At 38.6% G+C, this 11,527-nt stretch overlaps 1 protein-coding gene across 1 annotated transcript; it reads left to right on the top strand.

The window, feature by feature from the left end:
* On the top strand, positions 1-1,675 carry LOC144665720 (uncharacterized protein KIAA1958-like). Its single transcript, XM_078527012.1, has 2 exons — positions 1-76; positions 206-1,675. The coding sequence occupies exons 1-2, from the start codon at positions 61-63 to the stop codon at positions 1,453-1,455; spliced, it is 1,266 nt and encodes a 421-aa protein (XP_078383138.1). The 5' UTR covers positions 1-60; the 3' UTR covers positions 1,456-1,675.
* The last annotated feature ends 9,852 nt before the right edge of the window (positions 1,676-11,527 follow it).

The following is an 11,527-nucleotide window of genomic DNA, read 5'->3' as shown; positions in this document are numbered from 1 at the left end:
ATTGAAAATTTAATCGAGAGAGCTGTTCCAGAGAAAACAAAAATAGCTACAAAATATGGAATGAAAATCTTTAATGGTAAGGAACGGCATGAAATTTTTTTCGACATTTTTTTCTCCGTTAAATATGCTTAAACTTTCATTAATACTCACTCGAGAAATGCAAAATTGACTAAATTATTTTTTCCTGCGCTAATTTGTGATTTAGAATGGCTAGCAACTCGCTCTGAATTCACTGTTCCAATACTACAAATGGAAAAACCAGTGTTATCTAAATGTTTAAAAAAGTTTTACCTGTGCATTCGCAAGAAAGACGGCAGTTTCTTCAAGATTTACTCATTGAAAGCGATCCGAGCGGCGATCGACAGATTCCTGAAGAGTGCTCCCAATAACAAGCCTTGGTCGATTATTTCTGACCCACAGTTTAAACAAGCCAACGATGCCTTGGATGCTTTCGCCAAGTCAGTTAGACGCGAAGGAAAAGTTGGTGGTGTGGTACATAAAAGTGCAATAACGAGAGAGCAAATTGAAGTGTTATTTGAACGACAACAACTTGGTCCGGCCAACACGACATGTCCCGCACAGCTGCTCCGCACTTCATGGTTTTATGTCACACTGTACTTTGGTAAACGAGGAAGGGAGAACCAGCGGCAAATGACGAAAAGAATGCTAGTTCTGCGAACAACTCCTGGAGGACAACGGTTTTACGAGCTCCAAAAAGCTGTCCCAGGCGCGGTTTTCGCCACTAAAAATCATCAAGGCGGGCTGAATGACGAAGAAGATGAATCAGATGGCAAAATGTTCGAAGTTCCTGGCTCACCTCGATGCCCCGTAAAAACGGTAGAGAATTACATCAGCCACTTGAATCCCGAAATGGAGTTCTTATTTCAGAGGCCACGAGCGTTAACCGGCAAGTTCAATCCAGAGGCGGATTCGGTTTGGTATTGCAATTCACCACTTGGAGTAAGCTACCTCAGCTCCATGATGCGTACGATGTCTACGAATGCAAACATAATCCCTCCGCTTACCAACCACTGTGTTAGGGCCACCTCGGTCACTATTCTGTCAGAAGCTAACGTGGAAACCCGGCACATCAAGTCTGTGACTGGCCACAAGTCGGACACAAGCATCGAGTCGTACAGCAACAAACCATCATTTCAACAGAAGGAGAAAATGTCTGCCATTCTAAGCAGTTTCGTAGGAGGAGAAAACATCAGCAGATCAGATGAGCAGGTCAGCCTGGCCCAAAAAACCTCAGTGGATATTTCTCAGACGGCTCAGAGCTGTGGAGTTTTGCCTCGTCCACCACTGGAAAATCTTTCACTCTCCGTGAACGTACAGCAGCCGGCGACCACGCTACCAAGTCAGGCGTTTTTCCAAGCATCAGCTCCAAATTTCCAATTTCAGGGTTGTTCGGTGACCATAGTGAACAACAACTACTTCGGATCACCGCAGTGATAAGCAGCCGACAGTTTTCCGGAGTTTTCAAAGCCAATTTATCATTGATTAATGTTGAAAACTTTTCAAAGAGCTTTTTCAATGCTTTCATGCAAGCTCGAATGAATTTTGATGAATAAGTGAACTGCCTTGTACACGTGATTTTTTCTACACGCTTCAGTGCACCTCGCGCGCACTGTTTGAAACCCATTGAATTCCTTGATGTGACACAATAAAACAGTTTTTACGCTTCACTTGTATTTTTTTGTGTGCAATGGGACCACAGAGAATTTATACTAAAACAATTAGACTACTCGCCCTCGTTTTCTACGAAAACTCGGGCTCGTACCAACATTTTGTGGCAAGAGGATGGAACTTCGATTTCTTTCATACTTTTATGTTAGATAGGCTAGGGAATAACTTAAATCACTGTATAGTTCTTTCGATGGAATATCCTTTTATTTTAAAGAAAAATGCAAATAACGAAAATCCGTTAAAATCGTCATTTGAGGCGCTAAATTATTCATGATTTTTGCACGAGTTTGAGAGCCTCGCGTGCAAAAATAAATCACTCTACCGTCTTTTAAACACTCAAACCATATTTAGCAATCTTTAAACATCTACTGAAATGATTTTGGGAAATATTGCGTTGTTCTTTGTAGACAAAATAATTTTCTTTCGAAGGCATACAATTCACTGCCGTAAAAGTACTTGGTAAATAAAATTAATTTTCACCATGTGCGAAACCTTCAAATCGTTTAAGCTTCTGGTGGTTGAATGTTAGAAGAATGGTGTATAAATCCCTGTAAAAATTTCTCCGGGCAAATGATTAAAAGCGACGTGAGATCTTTTCGAATTCGGTTAAATATGCAAATATTTGACCTTCCGCGGTCAACTTTGAAGTTACGGGTCAGAAATAATTTTTGTTCCGTGTTCCAAGTCCTAACCCATTAAAGACCAAATCAAGCATATGAAAAAAAATATGTAATTTTCTAACCTTTATCTGCTGTAAAAGGTAGGTTCGAAGGCCATTTTAGCATGATTACGGCTCTTATCATTCGTCGCATCTGAGCTTCGTTTTCCTTCCGCGGTCAACTTTGAAGTTACGGGTCAGACATGAATGACATGAATATTTCAACCCGTGCACAAGTCTTAACCCATTTTGGGTCAAAATAATCACACACAAAAACATTATGAAATATTCTAACCTTAATCTGCTGTAAAAAGCAGGTCCGAAGGCCTTTTAAGCACGATTCCGGCTCTAAGCATCCGTAGTAATTTGAGCTTCGTTTGTGTAAGTATGTCATATTTAGTGGTCGAAATCCAATCTGTGATCAACTTTCGGCGCTTCTCGTCACCACTGCATCTTCTTCGACGGCATACGCCGATTGTTATTATTGCCTCGTTAATAGTACACAAAAAAATAACATCTGATCGCTAAACGGCATGATGTCGGCGCTTACAGTAGCTTACAGTCCCATCTTGCAATGGGCCGTCTGTTCGTCACGCAATACTGTGTCATGGACATTTTTTTAGGGGGTGATAGGCGGGTGTGGGAAAGGTTGAATAGGGGGGAAAGAGGAGGGGAAAAGGGGGGATAACGGAGGGGCTATAACAATTTTACTTGCGGAAATGCTTGATTTAATACTTTATGACAAGTACGTACTCGAGCCAGCAACAACAACAACAACAACAACAAGTACAGTGATATCTTTTGGCAGACAAGATAAAGCACACGTACTGTCAGTTGCTAAGCGTTTGGTACAGTGTAATGCAACTGTTCGCGAATTCGGTTGCTCGCGCGGGGTTGGTTGTAATACCGGGGGTGGAAGGAGGATATAAATCTTTACTAAACAAGTAGAGTTTTTAAGTAGTTATTCCCTTTTTAACTGTAAAACCGAAAACGAAGAGAAAAACTCGCGTCTATGTTTTTTGGGGGGTGAGGGGGTGGGGGCCGGGGGGTTCTTGGTTGGTTGGTTAGCAAAGTTTTATTTTTTTTTACAAAGATACCTAACCAAATATCGCATGTCCTGTATAAATGGTTAATGATAGAAGTAACGATAAGTTTTGATTTTTTTTTCGTGATCGAGTGGCAACTTAATAAAAACATTGCATCGCAATTTCTTTTCGCTCTACGGTAAATCTGGGTGACCTGTGGCTTCGGGTGGTCATTCGTCAACCTGTAACAAAGTACTTTCTTGGGGTGCCGTTTTGAACATACTGTCGAATTCATGATGTCTAAATTCAACAATAATTAATTTGAAGTTTAAACGAAATTAAAACATGTTAAAAAAAACTCAGTGCTAAAACTCTTTGCTAAAAAGAAGGATCAGCAAATTGCTGTGGCAATTCGGCGTGTTAAAAAATCGCTAAATTTAATTTAGTGGCTTCCTAAGTAAACAAAACCTTGGTCGTGCTAGTTATTGGCACCGTCTGTTTGCTTAAAGGCAGCGCGTGAATAATTTTTTCAAAGTTCAGTTTATTTCACTGGAAATGGAACGTTGTTGTTCTTTTAAGGCCCTTGTTCGTGGAGTTTGCGGTTTTGATTCTAAAGATCGAAAGCGTCACACTGAAATCGCTCCTCTACTGTCGTGTGAGAAGGACATCAGCAGTCACAAGTCCCAGTATTAATTTAGTTAACTCTAACATGACTCTTTCCCGTGAAAAACCAAACTTCAGAAGCTAGCTATTTGTTTGGTGTTTTCAAGGCAGCTCTTGAAAACTTCGTTAAGGCCCAAAACCGAAAAATAACAATCTATTCAAGGGGAGGAAAAGCGTTCCTTGCCGACACAAATAACGGCTAACCGCACACGGCAAAACACAAATCTTTATAAAATCGCTTTACTAATACTTGAACAAAAAGTTCAGTTTTAAGATACCTTTTTTTCGTTTAGCTGGGCGTTTATTTTAGCTGATATAATTTAGGTACCCTATCTAAGGATCACACCCGGAACACATTGCCAAAATGATACCCTACTTATGGATCGAGAACCTCAAGAAATATTCCCTATCCCGGAGTTTTCATAACCTGCGACCAGGAGTTATTTTTCTCGCGGTGGAGAAAGCCTGATCGCAGGTTCGAGTTTTCAGAGCAACTCTCACCCGGACGATCACACTTTACGACCTGATACTGGGTTCAAACCATTTACTTCTTTACTATATTAAGACTGTAAAACGAAGTTTTCAAGAGCTGCCTTATAAACTTATGAAGTTTGGTTTTTCACGGGAAAGAGTCATGTTAGAGTTAACTAAATTAATACTGGGACTTGCGACTGCTGATGTCCTTCTCACACGACAGTAGAGGAGCGATTTCAGTGTGACGCTTTCGATCTTTAGAATCAAAACCGCAAACTCCACGAACAAGGGCCTTAAAAGAACAACAACCTTCCATTTCCAGTGAAATAAACTGAACTTTGAAAAAATTGTTCACGCGCAGCCTTTAAGCAAACAGACGGTGCCAATAACTAGCACGACCAAGGTTTTGTTTACTTAGGAAGCCACTAAATTAAATTTGGCGATTTTTTCACACGCCGAATTGCCATAGCAATTTGCTTATATCCTTTTTAGCAAAGAGTTTTAGCACTAAGTTTTTTTAACATGTTTGAATTTCGTTTAAACTTCAAATTAGTTATTGTTGAATTTAGACATCATGAATTCGACAGTATGTTCAAAACGGCACCCCAAGAAAGTACTTTGTTACAGGTTGACGAATGACCACCCGAAGCCACAGGTCACCCAGATTTACCGTAGGGCGAAAAAAGATTGCGATGCAATGTTTTTATTAAGGTGCCACTCGATCACGAAAAAAAAAATCAAAACTTATGGTTACTTCTATCATTAACCATTTATAAAGGACATGCGATATTTGGTTAGGTATCTTTGTGAAAAAAAAAATAAAACTTTGCTAACCAACCAACCAACCAAGAACCCCCCCCCGCCCTCATCCCCCCCCCCCCCCCCCCCAAAAAAAAAAAAAACATAGACGCGAGTTTTTCTCTTCGTTTTCGGTTCTACAGTAAAAAAGGGAATAACTACTTAAAAACTCTACTTGTTTAGTAAAGATTTATATCCTCCTTCCACCCCCCGGTATTACAACCAACCCCGCGCGAGCAACCGAATTCGCGAACAGTTGCATTGCATTACTCTGTACCAAACGCTTATCAACTGACAGTATGTGTGCTTTATCTTGTCTGCCAAAAGATATCACTGTACTTGTTGTTGTTGTTGCTGGCTCGAGTACGTACTTGTCATAAAGTATTAAATCAAGCATTTCCGCATAATTCAACCTTTCCCACACCCGCCTATCACCCCCTAAAAAATGTCCATGACACAGTATTGCGTGACGAACAGACGGCCCATTGCAAGATGGGACTGTATAAAGCTACTGTAAGCGCCGACATCATGCCGTTTAGCGATCAGATGTTATTTTTTTGTGTACTATTAACGAGGCAATAATAACAATCGGCGTATGCCGTCGAAGAAGATGCAGTGGTGACGAGAAGCGCCGAAAGTTGATCACAGATTGGATTTCGACCACTAAATATGACATACTTACACAAACGAAGCTCAAATTACTACGGATGCTTAGAGCCGGAATCGCGCTTGAAATGCCTTCGGACCTGCTTTTTACAGCAGATTAAGGTTAGAATATTTCATAATGTTTTTGCGTGTGATTATTTTGACCCAAGATGGTTAAGACTTGTGCACGGATTGAAATATTCATGTCATTCATGTCTGACCCGTAACTTCAAAGTTGACCGCGGAAGGAAAACGAAGCTCAGATGCGACGAATGATAAGAGCCGTAATCATGCTAAAATGGCCTTCGAACCTACCTTTTACAGCAGATAAAGGTTAGAAAATTACATATTTTTTTTTCATATGCTTAATTTGGTCTTTAATGGGTTAGGACTTGGAACACGGAACAAAAATTATTTCTGACCCGTAACTTCAAAGTTGACCGCGGAAGGTCAAATATTTGCATATTTAACCGAATTCGAAAAGATCTCACGTCGCTTTTAATCATTTGCCCGGAGAAATTTTTACAGGGATTTATACACCATTCTTCTAACATTCAACCACCAGAAGCTTAAACGATTTGAAGGTTTCGCACATGGTGAAAATTAATTTTATTTACCAAGTACTTTTACGGCAGTGAATTGTATGCCTTCGAAATAAAATTATTTTGTCTACAAAGAACAACGCAATATTTCCCAAAATCATTTCAGTAGATGTTTAAAGATTGCTAAATATGGTTTGAGTGTTTAAAAGACGGTAGAGTGATTTGTTTTTGCACGCGAGGCTCTCAAACTCGTGCAAAAATCATGAATAATTTAGCGCCTCAAATGACGATTTTAACGGATTTTTGTTATTTGCATTTTTCTTTAAAATAAAAGGATATTCAATCGAAAGAACTATACAGTGATTTAAGTTATTCCCTAGCCTATCTAACATAAAAGTATGAAAGAAATCGAAGTTCCATCCTCTTGCCGCGAAATCGAGAAATTGTCTGATTCTTAGAGACCGGCATTCTTAAATAGAACATAGCTGAAAACTATAGAAGCCCGGTACCCCTGATGTGCGAATTGTTTGTCGAATTTCTCTGAGCGACTTCGTCAACTGCGCCTATATTCTCTTGTTTTGTTGTTTAAATGATGCTTTCAAGCAGCAAGTTTTTATCAGAAACGTTTTACCTGCTTAAATGGAAGTAAAACTGTGCCAAAGGAAGCGACAGATGAAGAAAGAATCGTTGAAATTTGTTGTTTTTCTTTGGAGTTATGTACGCCACTATTTTGCCGTGAGCTGCCCGAAATTGATTGGAAATTATTTAGCAAAACAAGCCGGACTCTAGAAACGCTTTGAGGTTAGAAACCTTTTTTTAGCCACAATATATGAAGACAGAACACTCCACTTTTGTTTTTTTAAAATGAAAATTAGAGGCGAATTTGAAAAACTTTCTGCGAAACGAACGCATGAAAATTTTTCATTTGAATGAAATTTAAGTTGGCTTAACCAAACTTTAATGCGTAACTATTTCAACTAGATTTGCAGTCTTTGTAAGAATCTTTTGGTAGTCGGTGAAAGGACTATAAATAGGAAATATGAATGAAATGGTATCTTGGTTTATTTATAAAGAAGCCGCCAAAGAAAAGAATAAACTAAACTTTCACTTTACCGATTTTGCGTGCGTCTGTAAAAATGCCGTGAGCGGCCGCGAGTCTTGTAAGTTCTGTGTTCTTTTTAATACTATATTCTAATATTCTATATACTATATTCTAAACCCACTAGAAAAGCAGCTGAATGCCCTCGCCTTACGGCTCGGGCATCCACTAGCAGCTTTTATAGACCTCAAGCGTGCATTATTTTCTTATAGAACATGGAAAATCATCTTCTAGTACTAGGTAACTATAATATATAGATTTAGGCAAGCCTAAAAGCGGAGCTCCCCAGTTAATTATTTTGCACTTTATTGAAACCTGAATTCAAGCCATTGTACAATTTTAAGGCTAAGAATATAATATTCGTTTTATTTTTTTTTTATAAATTTTAATATTGTTACTTACTTTTTTTTACCGTGTCCCGGGGGGGGGGGGGGGGGGGAAGAGGTACTCCCTAAAATTTACTCAAGGGGTGTGCCACTGAGTCGCTGAGACTCTGGACCTGTTCCAGAGAAAAACGGCTCAATTTGCGACCCTGTTCCAGACAAACAGTGCAAAATAGGTACCCTGTTCCAGACAATATCCACAATGAAAAATATATGAAGATAGATATAAAAACACTAGCGTACATCACAAAGCGCTCACTTGACTTTGTCTGTGGCTTGGAGAAAAACCAATGAGAGGAGCGGATTTTCATAGCTAAACTTGATAGTGTTCCACAGTCAAAAGAGTGATTTGTATACCCTGTTTCAGAGTCAGAGAGGCAAAAGGCATACCCTGTTGAGCAGCACATACCCGTATAGCCCTTATATGGGAGTACCGTATACAGCAACACCAAATAAGCCGAGAACAAACAAAATCAATCAAAACGTTTTAATTCCACCGACAGCATTATGATCCAGAAGTCTGGATGGGAAATTATGCTGCAAAACGGGTAATTATGTAACCTTCGTAGATAAGGAGGTGGTAGTAGGGCTGCATGTTGGGGTAGATAGGCATATCACGTGGTAAATTAGCAAAGCACTTAACATTTAGAGTATATAGGAAATAATATACATCTACATTAAGAATATGGTTAATTTTCCTTTTTTCATTCATTCATTTGTTTTTATTTTCACTATTTGCCTATATTTTAATTTTGAATGGAAATGGCAGAGGTCATACATTTAGCAAAGGGTTTACAGCATATTGCCATAAGCTAATGCCAAGCAAACCGGAGTGAAAGCTAACCACAAGCAAACTAGAGTGAAAGCTAATCCCAAGCACACCGGATGAATAAAGCTAACTGCGAGCAAACAGGGGTGAACCTAACTACAAGCAAACCGGAGTGAAACTAACTGGAAGCAAAGAAGGGACATTCTGTAACCCCATCCCACCCCCCTCCCCCCTCCCCCCCCCAAAAAAAGGATGATAGCACCTTTTTTACTTTTACATGTCTTTTTGAGTCCCCTTCCTCTTAAGGGGTTTCACTTCACTTACAGAAATAAAAAAACAAAAATTCTGGGAAGATAGAATATTGTTTGTGTGTCTCAAACTCAGTTTTGTTCTTTGATTACGCAGAACAAATAGAATCATGTTTGCTTGTGTATAAAACTATGCAAGAAAAAAAGCATCAATACTTTGACTGCTCTTTTAAAAATTTGTATGCTTTATTGTACACATTTTTGTGGAGTCATGTTGCCCATTCGTCATGAAGTTCACAAAGTAAGCAAATGAGTCACAATTTGGTTGCTTCATGGTACCTAATGGATACTGCAAATTTAATCTGGCTTTAGAATATTTCACTAATTTTAACATTATAGCTGTTCTTATAAATTGTACGCAGCATACAACACATAAGAATGAAATTGGTATTGCATATTGCTTGCAATCACGATTTTAACGTCTATACTTAAGAATTACAGTACCACCAGTTTCAGCATTACCAATCCAAATTCAAATTATTACATTGCTTTTTAACTCCACTACCTCCCCCAAGGTCAACCAAAGATCTTATGATATACAGTAATTAGACAACTACATGTAAGTCCTGTGTAGTCGAGGGCTCAAAATATTTGGATACTTACAGGTCATGTTAACCGGCCAAAGAGATTTTACTGTAGCTTGGTCACATGTGGTTTCTTACCAGCCAAAACATTGAAAATAGCAATTTTAAACTCCCATTCATTTCTGCTGTTACTGTTTTGGCTGCATATTCTTAAAAAGATCACTTCATAATGCCCTTGTTACATCTAAAAAGATGTGAAAGAGACAGGTCAATCAAGAAGTTGTTTTCTGAAGTACACTGTAAATACGTTAACATTTAAAATATAAACTTTGCTCATTTGCAGCTTTTCTTGATTTCAATTTACATGTAATTTACTAGTCTCTTGAAAATGGCATCATGAAGACACCTAAACATCAAGCTGGATAATCTTAATCCTTCCTGTTTTCTTTTGATGTCCTTGTCCACATTCTGTTTTTGTGTCTGTGGCTCTGCAAATTCTGAAATTCATGTTAACCCTGAAAAAAGTCAAATGCCACAGATTAAATTAAAATTGATTAATTGGTATGAAAATCAATAATTTATAAAACAAAACACTTAACGCAAGCTTGTATAAAGTGAAGCAAAACTACTGGATGCGAAAGGATACCTTATATATTTAACAGAGATGTATCAGCACAGACTATTTTTTTTTTACTGATAACTGCGAAGTCAACTACAGAAAAAAAACCCGGTAACTCGAACTCGGATAACTCGAACAACCTTGCTAACTCAAACTCACTTCCATTTCCCTTGGATTTGACCCCACTTTTCAGTCATTTTTACTCGGTTAAATTCGAACTCGGATAACTCGAAAACCCCGCTAACTCGAACTAAATTTTGTTTCCCTTGAACAAAATTTGGGTCAAACTTTTTACCCTGATAACTCGAATTCCAGAACTTGCAACTCGCAACGGTTGCCCATTGATTATAGCAATGAACAGATCATGTATTTGACAGTCATTTTCCACTCTTAACAAAAGAATGTGTGGTCGCTTTAGAGTTTCTGGCAAGATAAGTTCAATTTGCGCAGTACTGTATACTGAAGTGCTTAAAAATCAGTAAACTATCAATTATTAACTTGGCAAATAAAATATTCAATCAACCCCGCTAACTCGAAAAACCCCGCTAACTCGAACTCATTTTCGTTTCCCTTCAGAGTTCGAGTTAGCAGGGTTCTACTGTAAATATTTCAGGACCTGAACAATCGATGAAAATCGATGATCGGAAAATCAATCGATCAATCGATGACAATCGATTAATTACTGTTGATTGGCATCGATTGGCATCGGCCAATCGATGATCAATCGATAATCACACTTTGGTGGTCGCGAACTTCATCGATTGCCATCGATTGGCATTAAACACACAATCAATCCGAAGCATGAAGTAAATACTTACATATGTTGTTTTGTAAAAAAAAATAATAAAGCTCCTTTCCATTGAGATGAAGTTTACATCATAAGCTTTAATGTTTCTGTTTTTCATTCGAGTTTCCTACTGTTTGCTAGCGCTAGAATTCCAAAGACACTTCGTTATTCGTGACCGAGTCAAAAATGGCGGACGTGACAGGCGAAACTCATCCCCAGACTCCCACTGTTGTCTCGTTTTCGTTCCGACGTACGGACGACGTATTTTTGAGTTCTCTCTGCTACTGTTTGATTTGAAATATTTCGGACGAGCGAGAAAATGTTTATGGACTACAAGACAGAGTTTTAGAAAAATTACATTGTACTTAGACAGCGAGGAATTCTGTAAGTTGCGATTTCTATTTACTTTGCCAGGAGTTGGTTCGAAAGCAAACCAGACCGAAAAGCGTACGCTTCGTTGATGGAGGCGAATAAGACTTAAGCTCAAAACGTTTGTTTTAAATAATTATTGCCTTATTACTGTTAAGTTAGTAAGTTTCTCGTT

Source organism: Oculina patagonica, chromosome 9, assembly GCF_052425735.1.
Source record: "Oculina patagonica isolate OP01 chromosome 9, crgOcupat, whole genome shotgun sequence".
In the NCBI taxonomy this organism is placed as follows: domain Eukaryota; kingdom Metazoa; phylum Cnidaria; class Anthozoa; order Scleractinia; family Oculinidae; genus Oculina; species Oculina patagonica.
Note: the sequence above shows the minus strand (reverse complement) of the source record. Positions and strands in the feature narration are given on the sequence as shown.